This window comes from Saccopteryx bilineata, chromosome 3, assembly GCF_036850765.1.
Source record: "Saccopteryx bilineata isolate mSacBil1 chromosome 3, mSacBil1_pri_phased_curated, whole genome shotgun sequence".
NCBI lineage: Eukaryota > Metazoa > Chordata > Mammalia > Chiroptera > Emballonuridae > Saccopteryx > Saccopteryx bilineata.
The window spans coordinates 264,873,000-264,891,250 of record NC_089492.1 but is presented as its reverse complement, the minus strand read 5'-3'; the positions used below and the strand labels follow the sequence as shown (position 1 = coordinate 264,891,250).

General features: G+C 51.9%; 1 protein-coding gene across 1 annotated transcript in view; it reads right to left on the bottom strand.

Annotated features, from left to right (window-relative positions):
- Window positions 1-18,251, bottom strand: part of GRIK3 (glutamate ionotropic receptor kainate type subunit 3) — a 219,943-nt gene that overhangs the window by 32,014 nt on the left and 169,678 nt on the right. The window contains exons 8-10 of the mRNA XM_066269625.1: window positions 14,724-14,831; window positions 12,007-12,120; window positions 2,818-3,021 (exon numbers count right to left, since the gene is read on the bottom strand). Coding sequence (XP_066125722.1) covers window positions 2,818-3,021; window positions 12,007-12,120; window positions 14,724-14,831 — 426 coding nt within the window. The remainder of the gene's footprint in view (window positions 1-2,817; window positions 3,022-12,006; window positions 12,121-14,723; window positions 14,832-18,251) is intronic.

Sequence of the window (18,251 nt, the reverse complement as noted above, 5' to 3'; positions counted from 1 at the left end):
TGGCGAGGTGAGTGTGTCAGCAGGAGGGGAACACACCCTCCAGGGGCCCCATTTTCCTCCACAGTCCTGGCTCCTTGGAGGGCCATGTGGCGTGGGACAGAGGTAAACAGAGAGTGTCAGGGAAGGACTTCCTAAGTCCTGCTGGTCACAAGCTCCACCCAGGGTCTCCAAATGGGCCTCTGGGGGCAGATCCTTGCAAAGTTAGCATTCATCATTTTTATGGCTACGTTCAGATCCCTAATAAGAAAGTAATAATATTGCCAAGTCTTTACCAGTAGCTTTCTATGAGCTAGTGAGAAGACTAATTATCTGACGACACTAATAAATGGTTATGATGATCTTAAAATTGGCACCAAGCTAGGATTAATAGGCTCATCAATTGTAGGGAATCTGGTTTAACAAGGTCACCTGCATGCCCCGTCAGGGCCTGTGGCCTCCACGGAGACTGGGCCGCAGGGAGGCCGCGGATCAGGACTCCTCCTCTTCCCCAGCTGAGGGTCAGCTTCAGAAGGTCTGGCTGCTGCTGTGCTTTTCTGACCCACCCCCTTGCAAACAGCTCTTCAGAGCTCTCTGACTGCCGGAGACGCTGTGGTGACAGGACTGGCATGTACCCTGCTCGCTTCTGCACGTGGCTTCCCCGCTCCACGCGATCCTTTCTTCCTCCCCAGCCCAGCTCAGCTCTGCAAACGACAGGCTCTGAACCTACCGGGAGCCCCCCACGCCAGAGCCCCACTCAGGAGTGCACAGGGAGCAAATAAATGGAGATGCCTCTGGGGCCTGCTGACTAATTTCCATAATAATTACACATATTACTAATGAGGTGACAACACCACTCCCTTCTGTTTATATTATGAATTCCACAACCTAGGAGCTTCCTCCCTATCAGTTGCCTCGAAGAGAAGAACGCAGGGCAGGTATTATTGCTCTCACTGAGTTAAGAAATGAACTCAGAAAGATAAAGAGACTTCCTGAAAGCCCCTCCCCCCCGTAATGATAAAAATAATACGAGTTAGTACTGACATAGTGCAGACTGAGTAATGCACATGTGTGAACTTAGTTTTCATAACAGCCTTGTGTGTGTGGTAGGTTCTATTATTATCACTCCCATTTTACAGATGAGGAAACTCAGGAACAGACAGGTTAAGAAACTTGTCCAGTAGCACGTGGCTAATAAGTGATAGAGTGGGAATCAAGCCCAGCTGAGTTCATGTTCTTTACCATTATTAGCCTCTCCTGGAGCCTGATTTCTGGAGGCCCAGTGTAACACTGCTTGAGCCTTCTTGCTCTGAGCTCTGGCCTCCTCCCTGCTTTAGCCCTCAAGGTCCCCATGTGGCAGTCCCCTCCAACAGGGGCAGGAAGACTAACAGGAGGCCCTGATGCTGCCTACCCCGACCTGGAGAGGTGAATTGAGAATAATCCTTTCTTTCGTTAGGCACTTTTGAGGTTAGTGAGCCTTCCTCTGCTCTGGCTCTTTGCAGAGCTCAGAGCACAGGGCTTTGGAGGCAGAGATTCTCCAAAGATGGGCTCCTAGCTGGGGCCTTCACCTCCCTCTGCCTCGGCTTCCTTGACTGTTATAGGGGTGGTAGCATCAGTACCCTCCTTGCTGGGTTGTTGTCAGGATAAGGCGAGAAAGATCATAAGGGGTCTGGTACAGATAAGGTTCTTGCCTTCCTTAGCAGGTCTCTGATAGGAAATGTTTCTGGAGAGTTGAGGGCCCTGAGTTGGAAGGGAGGTCATACATGGGCCGGTTGAGCCTGTATAAGCGTTGCCTCCTCTTTTCCCGCCACAACCGTAGGAGCTATGGTAGTTGCGAATTACTCTATTTTAGAAGTAAAGAAATTGAGGCTCAGTGATGTTGATGAACTTACCTCACTGCTCATCTATTAGCTGGTAAAGCCAGGACTTGAACCTTGGCCCAGCAGTCCACAGCCTGGGCTTCTAACCATGGTGATGCATATACTCACCTCATCTTACAAGCCTCCCTTTCACGGGGGCCTGGCTGTGGGCTGGGCCCTGCACCTAGTACATCATGCCCAGTATCACAGCAAGCCTACGAGGAGGGAGAAATTATACCCATTGACAGAGGATAAAGCCACCTGGAGAGGTCCAGTGACATGCCTGTTTACGTAGTTAATGAATGAGTAATCAGGACTCGAACCCAAGGCCTTCTGACTCCCCCTACTGTGGTGTCCCTAGACTATGGATTTTCTTCATCTTCTTCTTAGTGTCCCACAAACTCCAGGATTCTCCCACCACCTGCTCCTTCTTTCAGAACTCTGCCTGTTGCTTCTGCTCCTTGCTCCTCTGGGTCATCTCCCAACTCAGACTAAGAACCTGCCTTCTTGGTACCTTCCAGCTGAGCCGTGCTCATCTCTTCGTCCCAGCTCTTGGTTCCCCAGAGCACCTCTCTGCCCACTGGACCCCAGGTTACTAAGACTGTGATGGATCTATCTCAGTGTTCCCGGAGTTGGTGAAGTGTTTTGCATAGCCCACTCACATAGCTGGGGCATCCTTTGGTTGCTCTTAAAGAAGCAGGAGGCGGTGCTTCTACAGAGCAAGCTCCTCAGAGACACCAGTGGGAACGGCTCTGAGAAAGATGGGGCCAGTGTGTGGGGGCTGACATGGCGGGCAGAGGCGGGGAGTTGGGAGCATGAACGAGGCAGGCCAAAGGGAGCTCCTTGCACCCATACCCCTCTGGTCAGAGCCCTGACTCCATCCCACCTGCCCCCAGGGCCCTCATCTGCCAGGATGCCCCACCCCGTCGTGCACACAGGACTTGACCAAGCCTTTGGGGAGGGGGTCCTCAACCCCACTTACGTGGTCGATGAGCTCCTTGATCATGCCGTTCCACTGGCCCTTGTCATCTTGCGCCCCGTACTTGCCGTCCTCCACGAGCCGGATCTCGTAAGAGAATCCCAGGATGTGGGCCAGTTCCTTGAGCAGGTCAATGCAGTAGCCCTCAAACCGGTCATTTCCAAACAGGGTCCTGTCAGACTTTCGGAACATGACAAAGGGCTCCTCCTGCAGGGGCAGACAGGAGAGGAGCTAAGGAAGGCTGAGTGGTGGGGGGAGGGAGGCTGGCTGGTGCTGGAGAGCTGGAACGGAAACTTCTGCTCCTGTGTTAAAAAAAATCCTTTGGGTGGCTTAGACGGATGGTCTGCTAAGTCAGGGAAGAAAAGCACATTTTCTGAGAGTCAGCGTTGTGCCTCCCAGATGGCCACCTACTGGTGTCTCCCACAGGACGTGGGGCTCGGGAGGTATGTATTCATTAACTGTCCAGTGTTCACACAGTTAGTAAGTAGAGGAGTAAGGATTTGAACTCAAGACTGTCTGGTTCTGAATCACATGCTTTCTCTGCTGTACCCTCAACACGGCCAGGGGTTCTCAGTTGTGGTCCTCAGACCAGCATTCGTACCATCACCTGGGAACTTCTCAGTATTATACACTCTCTGGCCCCACCCAGACCACCCACCCAGAAACTCTGGGGTGGGGCTCAGGCATCTGTGTTGTGAGAAGCCCTGTAGGGGATTCTGATGTTGGCTCAAGTTTGAGCACACTGCTGCAGAAGGCCTGTCATCAAGTATCTTCCCAGACGAGGTCTCTCCCAACTCTTATTTAAAAGATTAGATCTACACTTTCCCTGACACCGCTCCCTTTCCAAGGATCTCAGTCCCTGGCTAGGTCTGCCAGGTGAGTGATTCCTGATAACCATGACAGCTTGCATTTGTCTGTTCATGTGCTGGGCGCCAGTAAAGCAGCAAATGAGATAGTGTCAGTGGAGGGCCTAGAACGGGGGCCCAGCAGAGCAAGAGGGCTCAAGAGGCAGTAGCTGATATCGCCTCATTAAACCTTACTGTCAACCTTCTAAGGGTGGGTACCCATAATCTCATTTTATAGGTGCAGAACGTGAATTCACTAACCTAAGTGACTTGGGTGAGTTTATTTGTCCTCTAGAGCAGTGGTCCCCAACCCCTGGGCTGTAGACCGGTACCGGTCCATGGGCCATTTGGTACCGGTCTGCAGAGAAAGAATACATAACTTACATTATTTCTGTTTTATTTATATTTAAATCTGAACGATGTTTTATTTTTAAAAAATGACCAGATTCCCTCTGTTACATTCGTCTAAGACTCACTCTTGATGCTTGTCTCGGTCACGTGATATGTTTATCTGTCCCACCCTAAAGGCCGGTCCATAAAAATATATATTTTCTGACATTAAACCGGTCCGTGACCCAAAAAAGGCTGGGACCACTGGTCTAGAGCAAGGATCTGAATCCAGGCTGGTGTAGCCCCAGAGCACGAGCTCTTAACCACCTCATTTTGTCAGAGGTCCTGAGTTGCAAGGTTCTCTCCCTGTTGGGCAGGAGTCCTTAGAAGGTAGCTTGTGGAGCCAGAGCACAGGTGACAGCTGTCCAATGTCAGGCTCCCTCCCTCCCAGGTGATGGGGAGTCAGTAAAAGGCTTTGAACAGGGTGCTGCTCTGGCTTCTCATTTAGAAACAAATCCCTGGCAACCCTGCAGAGAATAGTTGGGAGAAGAGGCAGGAAAAACAGTGGGAAGTAGCTATTGACCTCATCCAGCTTGAGAGACAGAGTGAGGAATTGTGGCAGAGTCCAGGCCCATAGCATTGTCCCAGGATCCAGGTCTAAGTGCAAGTCCGTGTTTCTGCTGGCCCCACCCACCCAGCTCCACTGACAAATCTCCGTCCTGGGCCTGTGGTGAATGACCTGAACGCTTAGCAAACTCAAAGTTTATTGGCTTTCTGCTTCAACTCTTTCTCACAGGCTGGCTGTTTGATTGAAGCCTCACAAGCTTGCAAGGTAGGTGACATTATCTCAACTTGATAGATAAGGAAAATGAGGCTTGGAGAAGGTCAGTAAGTTGCCCAAGTTTGCACAGGAGTGAGACTATGGTCTGATGGAGTTCAGTTCCACTCCTTCCCCCACTTTCCGGGCCTTAACCTCCCCCAAAGCCATATTGGCACCCCCACATGTCAGAATGCCTCAAGCCTTCAGCTGATGGGTGAAAACCATTAGCTGACAGAATGCACGTGTCATGGAAATCTCATGAACGCACACCCACAAGAAGGGTACACACCTAGTTATGCAAGTGTCTCATCATTCTCTCAACTGGTATGTCCATTCCTTTGACATCGTGGGACTCTGGAATGGAGTGAGCAATGAAAGGCTCAGGTAAAGACCCTCATCAGAGGTTCTTGGGTGCAGAAACCCAGCAGGGTTTCTGACAGGCTCCCGCTGTTCCAGGTGGGCTTGAGTCTCTGGCCCTGGATCCCCAACAACTGCTTTTCAAAATCCCATCTCACCGCCCAACAGATTCATTCTAGGTTTTCACCAGTCCTTTGGGATGCTTCAGAGAAAGAGCTGGGGAGTGTTTGAATCCTCAAGAGGTTCTTGTCTCTCCAGGGATTCTGAGAAAACCACTTCTCAGTCTAATTGAGTGGAAAGCTGGGTCCTTGGGCTAGACTCCATGCTAATGCTTGGTGGATCCTCTCCACACCCTCCAACCAAGTAGGCAGATCACAAGATTGGAGAACAGAATCCAGGTGGGCCTGGAGAAGGTGATGGGGTTGCCTGGAGGAAAGGGGATTTTGGGTGGTGCACACTCTGCCTTTGGGCTAATTCGTGTTGGGGAAGGTGCTGTCTGGAGCACTGGAATGGGGCCTGTTGAGCAAGGCCTGTGTGGGGTTTCAGTCCCAACATTTCCTTTGGTCAGATGCTCTTGAGGAGTGACAACTTCCCCACTGCTCCCAGTGGCCTAATGTTGGCTCAAGAGAATAGTTGGATAGAAGGTACCATCTTTCCCAGGAGAATGACTGTTGGGCAAATGAGTTTGTAAAATTTGTGATTTCTGAGTTGGCTCACTTTCATTGTTAAAAATGGCACTGGTCTATGAGGTTACTGATTGCATTCCTGCCTGGGAAGGGCCATTGTTATGCTAATGTATGCTGGAGGAGGGGTTTTTGCACCAAAAAGAGTTTCAAAAAGAGAGAAGAAGAAGGAGGAAGAAAATCATTTTTAGCAGAGTGAGAGAGAGAAGAAACTGTGCTGAGGAGAGAAGCAAAGATGGCAGGGTGCTGAAGGAGAAGCCCATTTGTGCAGAGAGGAGAAAGGAGAAGGTGTGCAGATGGGGAACCAGAGGTGACTGAGACTGGTGGGGGCCTTTGATTCTAGGAAAACTGAGAGAAAGTCACTGGCTTTGGGAGCCCTGAATGGAAAAGGAAGTGTTTTCCTGCTGTGTGTTTACTTGCCGACCAGTTGCAAGGCTAGAATAAAGGAATGGCTCACCATTTTTGGCTGCACTGTTTCTTTACCGTCTGCCCGAGTCTAATGAGAACCTGCGTGTGCATGGCCGTGAAGGCGGTGGCCCCTGGCCTTACAATGGCCAACCACACATAGATTCCTGGGCACAATGTACCTCCTTCTGTAAAATAGGGATAATAATAGAACCTACTTTATAGGGTTATTGTGAAGATTAAATGAGTCAAACTATGAAAAGCACTCAGAACAGTGCCTGGCAAATGTCAGCTACCACTATTATTATTACTATTATTATTATTATCACCATCATCATCATCATTTTTTTTCTTCTTCGCCCTGTGTACTGGGTGGCCATTTTCCAGCCTAGAGACCATGACCAATGTCACCAAAGGTTAAAAATCATCATGGCAGCGGGAAAACCATTTGGGGAAAGGCCCTGAGGTAGCTCACTTCTGACCCTTTCTCCACGTCCCTCCCTGGCCCTATCCTCTAAAATTAGCACTTCATTTGTGAAGCCACCACAGCCCCAGAATCTATACATCTCCATATAAATACGCTGCCTTCGGAGCAGCTGTAAAATGCCATTAATTTCGGGAAGTGCTTTGCGGATGGCATACATATTTAACAGCCAAAGCCCAGAGCATTAAAATGGTGCTCGCCTTAGTAATGTGTCTCTAGACCTGCAACATTTCCTAGGGGGTAATTCTGAACTCCGCCAACTACTTATTCATGGACTATTTCACAATTTATTACTGGAAATGTCCAGACAGCCAATTCACAAGCTCTCTCGGCTGCTAATCGATTGCTCGGTGAAGGTGCCCTCAATTTCATAACTTCACGCTCTCCTATTGCTCTGGGAGAACAGTTAAAGGAGCAGGGGCAATATTTCTCTTCAACAAGTCACAGGAAACAGAGGTCCAGAAAAATAACCTTTTCTGACTTTTCGTTGCCAGGGCTCATAGTCTAGTTTGTCTCCGATCACTTATACCAACGCGAGAGCCAGGCTTCTCCCAGCAACGGGCCCTGTGGAGCTGGAGAGGGGTCTTTGAGGGAGGGAACCAGCTGGGTTCCCACTCTCCTTTCTCACTCAGGCAAGAGCCACACATATGTGCACACAATGCTACTGGCGCACATATACCACATTCTTGAATGTTCTGTCTTCCTAGCCCTACTGGGTCAAACAGGTCAAGGACCCTAACCCTGAGGCCTTGGCTTCTGCCAGTTGAAACCAGGACAAGGTATTAGGTGTTCTGCTCTCCCAGCAGGTGGGGCCTCGAGCGGTCCTTGCTCTGGGATGGTTGTCCCAGCTCATATCCTAGACTTCCTTAACTTTTCCCTCTCCTAGTGCTGGATGCCACAGGTCCACCTGCCTGGCTGTTGAGTCTATATGGGTCACGATGTGCTCACAGCACAAATACACCCGTTGGTGCGTATCCAGACACCCGTGCATAGCAGTTCCCTCTTACCCTGCCACAACACACACGGGCCCATGTGCATGCTGACACGGCTGCTCACTTCAGCCGCCAAAAGAACACTGAACCTTCAAAAGCAGGGCCCCCAGGAATGCATCGGGTGGGCTTCCTCGGTGAGCCGAGGTTTGGGCGGATGAATTTTTCATGAGCTCATGGAAGAGCAGAACCAGAACAGAGACAGGGGCCAGGCAGGCAGGGGGTGGGGGAAGGCAGGCTTCCAGGCTCCTGTTGTAGCTGTTTTGGCCTCAGGAATGGGGAAGGTTGCTTGCTGCAAGGAGGAGCCAGAGAGGGTGGGGCCAGGGCTTTGTCTACCTGTGTCCAGGGTAAGGTGCCCCTAGCAACTAACCCGGCTTCAGGATAAAGAGGAGGTGGTTTGGGGAGAGCCCACACAGAGCTGCTGCCCTCTGCCACATTCAAATTCCAAGGTTCTGGGGGTGGGGGGTGGGGGGCTTGCTCTGGACTCCAGAGGCAGAGCAGTCAGATCTTTCTGTACTAGTTCCTCCTACCTGCCTGTCACTCAAAGTATTGTTGCCCTGACAACACACTTTCAGAAGGGCAGACCCCCCCACCACCACCAGCGCTCTCAGCGGGTGATGCTGGCCCTGCTTGCAGGCTGCCAAAAGCACAGGGCTGAGTTTTCAGCCAGAGCAGCAGGGGCTGGGCCTCTGCCCACAGCTGGTGCAACTGTCTCAAAGGACTCAAGCCTGGGGGTACCCAGGGCTCGGGGCTGTGCAGACCATGCCGAGACTTTCCAGTACATTTTTTTGGAAGGTCTGGACAAGCCCTAGGTCTTCAGGTGGCCCCAAAGCAGTCCTTGTGTGGGAGGGGGCACTCTCAGAAGACTCCAAGGAAGGCTATCTGCTTCAGGATGTTGGGGCAGCAGCCCCGGGAGAGGTCAAAGCACTAGGGCCAGGTAGGGAATACTCAGGATGTCAGGGTCAGGAGCTCAGAGGCTGGCCAAGGCAGGGGATGAGGTGGTGGTTGGGATCTGGAGTTTTATAGATAAGTAGGAGACTATAGCTCTGAGGGCCTCATGAGGTCACAAGCCCTAATGCCAGCAGCCAGTCAGGAAACGACTATATAAGAGGCATCCACACGTAAACAGTAGAGAGCGGTGGGGTCTCTGGTGAGCCAGGGAATGCCCACCGGGCCTGAAAGGCATTCAAATGCAAGTTCATATTTTATATTACACCTTGTGCTAAGAGGTCACCTCTGTGACCATGGTCAGAGGTTAGTCTTTAGTGAAGTTCAGGGTTTTGCTTGTGGACAGAGCAGAGGTCTTCTCTAGAACTGTCAATCTGCATACTGTATTAAGCCTGAGCTTCCTGGGGATCAGATTTGTAATTAATAATAATATGAATTAATAATGGCGACAGCTATCACGTAGCATGTACTCTGTGCCATTTATATTTATTAATCATTATTCCTCTTAACTCTATGAAGTAGGTACAGTTATTCTCACCTCTCTTTGTCAGATGGGAAACCGAGGTACAGAATGGTTAACTAATTTTCTAGGATGTATTATACCTAGTGGACAGTAAAGCGGGGACTCACACCCAACATTCTATTCTCTTAACCATCATTGTACAGTCTTGCCCCTGTGTCTTGTCATACTGCATGTCCCAAAGAGATGCAGGGCCCATGTTTGCCCAGATGAAGGTCAGTGGGACAGATGGATGTGTCCAGGCTCTGGGCCAAGAGGGGCTTCTCTCCTTCCCTGTCCCCTGAGTGCCTGGGAGCCAGCCAGATGCTGCAAGTGGGAGGGACCTCTGGTGAGCCACCTAGTACAATCAGGTCGGCAGCTTTGCAAGAAGCTTCAAGTATTGACCAAGAAACTTCGAGAAGAACAGGGGACTATCTGCAGGATTCTGTCATTGCTAAGTGTAGAAAAATCTGTGCCTTTGCAGACGCATCTTATGCCCTTGAAATCGGACTACCGCCATTTTGATAAAAGTTGACCCTGTGGTCTTTCAAGATGCATTCTGCATCATTTTGGTTATATTATCTTTGGCTCACCGCATGCCGTTAGAATCCTGTTCTGCGGCCGAATCGTCTGTGGTGTATTTCATTGCCTCCCCTCCAGATTCCTCACAGCATATTCTTCTTCCCTTTTCTAGCCTTGTCTGGGGAAAAGCGCTTTATTTATTGATATTGATAGCTCACATTTTATGCACCTTGGCTTTTAATCTTTTACCACCTTTTTATTATTTTATTTTTACCCTTTTAAATTTTAGCTTTGTCACCCTTTTATCCTTTTGCTTCCTGACATTCTGGTTTTACATTTCTTACCTTGTCTAGCTGAAGCTGTTAATTATTTATTTTAATTTTTCTTCATCTTTCTTGATAGCATTCCTCTTCGTTTTTCTCTTTATTATTTCCCTTTTAACCTTTTTTTTTAATTTTGTTCTCTTTCAACTCTCCTTTTATCTTGTTCTATATCTAGCCACATAGATATTCCTTTAATTGCTCATCAGTCTTCGTTCTAAACCCTTTGCTCTTTTTAATCTTTTAGATTTTTTTTTTGCATTCCCCCCCTCCCCCGTTCTTAATGAGATCTTTGGACTGACTGGTTTTAAGAGTTTGATTTTTTACTTTTTTTTTTTTTTTAGTTAACAAAAAGTCGATCAATAAAGACGGGCAGGATGGATGGTCATCAGGAGGAGATGCCAGTGCGGGTCTTCCCCCACAGTGGGGGGGGGTAGGTGACTCCCAAGTCCTTCCGTTTTGGCTCAGCACCACGTCCAGACCCCTGTGAGGTCTCCATCATCTCTAACATGATGGAGACTGGGGCTGAGAGCCATCACCCTGGAGACTGGTGCTGAGATCCATCACCCTGGAGACTGGGGCTGAGAGCCATCACCCTGGAGACTGGGGCTGAGAGCCATCACCCTGGAGACTGGGGCTGAGATCCATAGCCTACAACTGCTCCCTAGAAGCTGATGGTGGCCCTGGTGTCTGCTGCTCACTGGGGTTCCTGGGGAATGGGGTTCACATCCCTTCCTGCTGCATGATGTCCACCACCCAGCTACCAAGCATATCACTGGAGAATCACACTAGAGGGAGGACCGATGACCACCCAGTAGGGCCTGGCTGTGCTTGCCTCTGGTGGGAGCAGGTGGGGCCAGCCTGTGTGACTCCATGGAAGGACCCAGTGTGGGGTGCTGAACTCTGCTCCCAGGTTCCATCCTGTGGCAGCCTTATTTTATCCAAACACTCCAATCAGAGCTTTTTTTCTTCTTTTTTATAAAGACAATAATCTTACCATGTGGTCCTTTGTAAACATTTTACTTTATTACAAAGAGAAGCTGACCAAGGCCAGAACTGTCCTCAAAGGGTCTTTGGTCAGAATCTAGCAGGCTGTGACCTGGCTTCCGCCCCCCAACATGGCCAGGTGTGGGCCCCCAAGAGCAGCACTGTCTCTAAGGGGGTGGGTTCTGAACCTCTGGTCACCCTGGAACCTTCCAGGAGGGGCTGGCACACATGGAGTGGGCCCAGCTCTGGCCATGCAAAGAAAGGCAGTGGTCTAAGTGCATCCTCCTCACCCTGATTGAGCTCCAAAGTGCAGAGACCCTAAGGAACCCCCAAAGCTACTCCTTCGGTTGAAATGGTCAGAAGAAGGTGACACTATTCAGTACCGGGAATGGAGGGAGGATGGCAGGTACAGTGACTGTTGCCAACAGGTCTCAGGATGGGGCACTTTGGAGTGTAGCATGTGTATGGGCCCCCAGCACCTGATGTGCTCTCCAGGTGTGACCAGAGCACCCACCACAGCTGGGGGGACACCAGTGGGAAGGACATTTTCCCTGGGGATTGAGGTGGAAGAGGTAGACCCTGAGTCCTGGTTCAGAGGTCAGTTCAACCCTCCTGTCTTCCACACCATCACGGCTTCTACTCAGACTTCTGGGGTCAGGGAGCAGGTGACGGTGAGATGCAGACACACAGGCCTCTGCAGAAGGACTGGCCACGCAGGTCTCAGGCAGGCACGAGGGCTGAGTGCTCTGGCTTTGGGGAGAGGCCTCTGGCTTGTGGCCCTGAGTGGAGCTGCTGTGTCCCAACCACCCTCTGCGGGCCGTTTGGAGCACCCCTCAGTGTGCCTACCCTCCCGCAGCTCTGCCTCCCCCAGGCTCCAGCCTCCGCAGCCTCATAAGCGGTCCCCTGGCCCAGGGTGGGTGAATGGTGGAGGGGTCTCTCCAGCCCTGCTGGCCACCCCACCCACAGATCAGACAGTCCCTCCTGCGGGGCTGCAGGCTCTTACCAGCACTGTGGTGACGATGAGTGACCTATTTGTCAGAGAGTCGGTGACGTTAGGGCCTCGGCCCTTGGCAACCTCTGTGATGTTGAGCCCTTCGGCAGGACTCCACACCCCGACCTGGAGGGATAGACAGACAGACAGAGAATGGGGTGCTGAGTACTCAGTCTCTCCCTCCTGTCTCCTCTCCCACAAGCCATTGTCTTCATCCCCTCCTTCACGCCCATCACTGTCATGGCTAATGTGTTTGGAGATAAACTTTTGGACAGCCCTGCTGCCTCCCTCATTCCAGGAGGGGGCCCCCAAGGTGGTGAGCCTCCCGAAGTCCACCATATCCCCCCTCGGTGGCAGACCCTTCACAGCTGAAGGGGGAGATGCAGAGGGGGAGGTGAACAAAAAAGGGAGCTCAGTGGAGACCGTCCTGTGTGTAGCCAATGCCAGCAGGACATCAGAGGTCCAGAGTCAGGGTCGGGGTCGGGGTCGGGGTCAGCGTCAGGTCCTCCCCTGGGACAGAGGCCTCTAACTGCTGGGGAAGAGCCAGGCACCCAGCTGCTCACTCACTGGGTCTCAGCCTCCGTAGCTGTGGGGCCAGGTGCCCTCCAAAGCCCAGGACAGGCCCTGGAGCAAGGGAGCTGCTCCCTAAGCATCCGTGGGATGAGCAAAGGGACGCTGATTTGCGTCACGCACAGGCTGGCAGGCCGGGCAGCGGGCTGGTCTTTGTAGCTGTTTGGGGATAGTAGAGCAGAGCGGCTGACCCTCACTGGGGGTCTCAGATGCTGCTGGGTTTGCAGACAGTTTGCTTTGTGGTTTTGCTTCTATTATTGGCAGATTCCCTGGGCAAGGCGGCTTAATCTCTGTCCCCACAGTGCCCTTGTCACTCACTATCAGGCCTGAGGCTGGAGGGAGGCAAGGCAAGATCAAGTTTACAAATCATTCTAAAGCCCTAGGCCTCTTAAAGGTCCTTTTGGACTCAACTCCGCCCAGTCCCTGCCCCAGTCTCAGCTCCTCTCTCTCGAGGACGGCTTCGGCACACCCACTCTGTCCTTGGCCCAGTTGGGGGTTCCTCAGGAAACTTAATCAATTAAACAGAGAGGCTGAGTGCAAACATCCCATTAAGAGAGCTGTGCAAGGCAGATAGCAGAGAGACATGTAATTATGCTTGGGTAATTCTGCCTTAATCCTCCCAAAGCCACCGGCTGGAGCTGGCTGGATCATCTATGACCCAGCTTAGCAAACAGAAGTCATGGTATGAAAGGCAGAGTGGCTGTGTTTGCGGGCTCAGTACCCTCTTCAGGTAGGATCTTTGTCTTTGCAGACCCCCTAGGGCAAGAGGAGAGGAGACAAGGAGACGGCTTGAAAGACACTCTTATCTCAAGTGGGCCGAGCTCAGCACAAGGGTCCCTAACAGCACGCCTGGGTGCAAGAGGTGCCCAACAAACATTTGTCTAGAGGCCGAATGAACAGCGGGAACTCTTGCCTTAGCGAGCACCTATTGAACTCCAACTGCATGCCCTGCCAGACACCAGGTGCCAGGGGGACATGGGACAGTCAGGACTGAGAAAGACTCAGGCTGCAGAGGCTCTCCGTTCAGAATCTGGGTGGCTGAGATCAGGACCCTCTGAGGGGGGTCTCTGCAGGTCAACCTTGGTCCAGCAGGAAGGCTGAGACATTTCTTGGAGAACCTCAAAGGCTGGGAGAGGGGCTGGAGCTTACTGACTCAGCACCAGGGAGTTACGAGTGGTTTCAGAGCAGGGCAGAGCTGTGCACTGGAAAGCTTCGCCTGTGTGTGCACTCCAACGGCCAGAGGGCTCAGGAGTGGAGATGAAAGGGGTGGTGGTGTGTGTGTGTGTGTCAAATAATCTAAGGAAGAGGCCTGAAGCAGGGCAGGCAGGGAGAAGAGGAATCAGGACTCCTGAAGGCCCGCAGGCATCAGAGCCAGCCCCTGCACTTTGTGGTCTCTGTTCCCTGCATTTTCTACACCCCACTCCCAGGGCTGGAGAGGTGCCCGGTGGCTACCAGGGACCAGAGTGTGGCTGAGTTCCTGGCCCCAAGGTCCCAGGAAACACTGAGAATCGAGGGCTAATGTTACACCCCCTTTCTCAGGGCAGCAGCTTGACTCTGCCAGGCTATGCAGAAGGTTCCCAGGCATCACACCTGACGCCGTTACAGACGTTTATTTCTGTGGTAGCCAGAGAGGAGGCTCCAGGCCCCAATAGGCCTGCCTTCCTTGTCCAAACTCCCTAGAATCATAAAGGACTTAGAAGCCTACGGCAGTTCAGCAACCACCTGCTTCAACCTCTCTCCAAGATAGGAGTCACCGCCAGTATCCCAGAAAAGCAATTGCTTTGTACAATTTTTATTTACATGCCTCCAGTGACAGTGAGCTCACCATTCCCCAGACAGGCACTCCTGGTCCTTAGAAAGTTTCTCTCACCCAAGGATATGTCTGCCCCTCTGCCCTATGATGGCCCTGCAGAGACTTAGAGATGGTCTGTCTGCCCCACAATCCTTCCATTACTTTTCCCAGGTGAAACAGCCCCGATGGCCCTTGACCTGATGGTTTAGGTGTCTGCCGTGGCCAGGCCGCTGGGTTTTGCACCCCTTGTCTGACCAGGGCTTCATGTTCCCTGAAGGGCCAAGGCATGGGCTGTACCAGGTTATGATGAACCCTAAAGTGGCGGCTACATTGGGTCTCGCCCCCTCCCGCTCCTGAGCCCGCGCACCTTCTCCAGGCCGTCCTCCTTCAGACTGATGATGTCCAGATCGAAATCAGTCCGTAAGCCACTGGTTTTGTTGAAAACAATCCGTCCAGTTAATCCTTCCCATTGAGCCTGCCGGAGAGGAGAGGGCAGAGCGGCAATTCCTCGGGCTCATAAATCATCATTCGGTACAACTGTACAATGCTTCATTTTAATTACTCCTTGCACTGATACTGTTCCCCCAAGACCATGATTAATTAATAATCACCTCCATCATTGCTCGGGCTGTGGTGCGAGCCAGCGATTTCCATAAATTCTATTATGCTCTTTAGCCAGTTTTACATTTGCACCTTCTCGTGTACAACATCGATCTCAGACGCGCTCAAATGAGCCCCCGCCTCGAAGCCACGGGAAGGGGAAGCCCGTGTGGGATCCCCGGAGAGGGACAGGGAGGCAGGCGGGCAGAGCAGGGCAGGCGAGAAAAGCCAAGGGGCCGGGTCGGCCCTGGCTGCAAGACCAGACGCTTGGAGTGGCCCCCAGAGAGCTGGGGGAGACAGAGAGGGGCACCCCTGCCACCACCCGTCCCAGTGGCCTGAGAATGCTGGGTTCAACCGCAATTAGCTGTGTGCCCTTGGGAATTTCACTGCATCCTTTGCTTCAGTTTCTTCATCTATAAAATGGAACTAATAATAGCACCCACCTTACCAAAGTGCAATGAAGGTGAAATGAGAAAAGTCCTGTAAAATACTTAGAACGGTGCCTGGGGCAACCTGAGCCCTGGATAAGATGGTAGCTTTTCATGAGCACCATTAACACAGAGAGAGGCAGAGAGAGGTTCAGAGAAGGTTCAGGACTCAAACTCAGAAAAGCTCCACCTTCCAGATCAGCGGTTGGCAACTACCTGCCCAAGGCCTGTGTTTGTGGATAGTTTCTTAGCTCACAGCCATGCTATGTGTTTGTTTACCTATTGTTGTCTTTGGTTGTTTTTTTGTTATAATTTTGGAGCTGAATAATTTGCAACAGAGATGTGTTGCCTGCAAAGCCTAAAATATTTACTCTCTGGCCCTTTGCAGGAAAAGTTTGCCGACTCCTGTTCTAGATGGAACCTCTCTTGTGGGCCCAGAGAGTTAGCTCTACATGGAACTTCACATTGCACATGCCTTGTAACATCCACAGCAAGCCTGGCAGGTGATGAGTCCTGTTTTACAGACAAGGAAGTGGGCCCTGAAAGGCCCCCAAGCTCACAGGGTGGATAAGAGGGTAAGCCAAACTGGAGCCAGGGTCCTGGGGCTCAGGCTGGAGTGGTTCCCTCCTCTCTCCCCTCCTTGGGGTTGGGACGCAGCCGGCACACAGGTAAAAGCCCAGACAGTGTGGCTTTCTGGGTCTGGGGAAAGACAAACCCATACATTCTGGAGTCCTTGGGAACAAAGGTGGGCTGGGAGTTCAGGGAGGGAGAAAAGCTGGGAGCTTGCACAGCCAGTTGGCCCGGGGGCCCACAGCATAGAGAGGGGAGGAGGTCTGATTATCAGAGACCTTGCTTGGCTACACTGAATTCCCAGCATGTGGGGTCACGGTCCCCAACAGGTTCTGAGAAAGGCTTCTACCTGCCCCCTGGCTGACGGTCCTCTGTACCCCTGCTTACACTCACACTTTGACACACAAGTTCATGGGTTCACAGCTGCCTGGAAGCCTATCTGCTGATTCCAAACTAAAACTCTTGGGAATCTACAAGTAACTGAGCAGCTCTAAGGCACTGGAAGTCTTCCTAAGTGCCTAGCTGGGTGAGTAGGTGTACTAACCCAGCACCTTGGGGTGCTCCTGGAGGCTATAGAGCAGAAAGGGTTAGAATGTGGGCTTTGTGCAAGGAATCTAACCTTTCTGCGCTTCAGGAATGGGTGCTGAAAAAAAAAAAAGTATCAAGTCCTTAGCACAGTGCCTGACATACAGTATAGTCCTCCTTAATCTGCGGTTTTGCTTTCTACGTTTTCAGTTACCCATGGTCTGAAAATATTAAATGAAAAAATTCCAGAAATAGACAATTCCCTAAGTTTCTAATTGATGTTATTCTGAGTAACGTGATGACACCCTCCCTCTCTTCGGGTGTCCACGCTGAACACACTCCTTCTCCGTTAGTCACGGAGTAGCTGTCAGGGTGTCGCAGTGCTTACGTTCAAGTCACCCTCATTTGACTCAATAATGACCCTGGCGTGCAAGAGTAGTGGTGTTGGCAATTCGGGTTTGTCAGAGAGAAGCCAGAAAGCACTTTAAGTGGAAGTTCTCGACTTAATAAGGAAAGAAAAAAAAATCGTATGCTGAGGTTGCTAAGATCTGTGGTAGGAACGGGTCTTCCACTGTGACATTGCCTAACTTATAAATTAAACTTCACCACAGGCAGGTATGTCTAGGAAAAGGACAGTCTATCGGGGTTCGAGCCTGTCTGTTGTTTCAGGCACCCACTGGGGGAGGGGGTTTGGAAAGTATCCCCTGCAGATAGGAAGGGGCTATACCGTCTACAGTCCCAACTAAGTAGCACATGTTATTAGTTCTCCCGTTGCTTTCTTCCAGGAGTTCCCTGGATTAGGGCTGGCCCTTGGCTGCAGGAGAGCGGAGGCCACATGGGCCAAGGCCTGAGGCCTCAGTAGAAACCGTGTCACAGGGGACTAATCTCTGCGTGAGTTCATTTAGTTCTCATCACAATCCGGCCAGGTGGGTGTCAGTATTGCCCCCATTTTTAAGTCGTGGACACTGAGGATCAAAGAGGGACTGAGCGGTGCAGGCCCCAAGCAACGGTGGTGCAGGTTCCCTCCGCAGGAGCAGCGCTGAAGAGCAAGCGCGGGCCATCGCTCCTGTTGAATGGGGAGATTTATGGAGCCCAGGGAGCTGCAGGGGGGTTGGGGACGGAGATTAAAGATGCATCAGAGGACGTGAGGCCCACTGTTTATGATCTCAAGGGGAGGCTCAGCTTCTCTCTGGCAGGCTCCCCAGTCCCTCCGCCCCCCTCCTGATCTGTGGGCTCCCACACCTCAGGCGGTCTCCTGGCCCCCAGGGAAATCACAGCAGGTGCCGTCAAACCTGCACTCCGGAGGGGAGCCTTCCTGTCAGCAGCTACAGAGGAATTAAATGCCAGCAGGTGCGCCGCCTGTCTGTGGGCGGTGGGCAGGGCCAGGGCCGGGGCAGGGAGCCACGGGCGGCCCCGCCCCGTGACATTTCCCGGCCCTCCCGCCCCTTCCAGCGGAAGCTCAGGACTCGCTAAATGAAAGATGCTTCACACGCTCTGAACTCCGGCCTGGCATTTTCAGTTCCTCTCGGAAATGCCAAGTCTTTAAAATGATTTACTGTCACGCCGTCAGATGGGGAGACGGGCCACTTGGAAATGTTTTGAAGGAAGACTGTGGTGGGCTCCCGCAGGGCACTTGGGGCCTGGTCATGGCCTGCTGTGGCCAGGCCAGGGGGCGGGCAGCCATGAGGCTGCTGGGGGCCTCGGGGCCTCGGTCTCCACCCCGAGGGAAACAGGGCCTGTCAGCCAGTGCGGGGAGAAGGGGACCCCCTTTC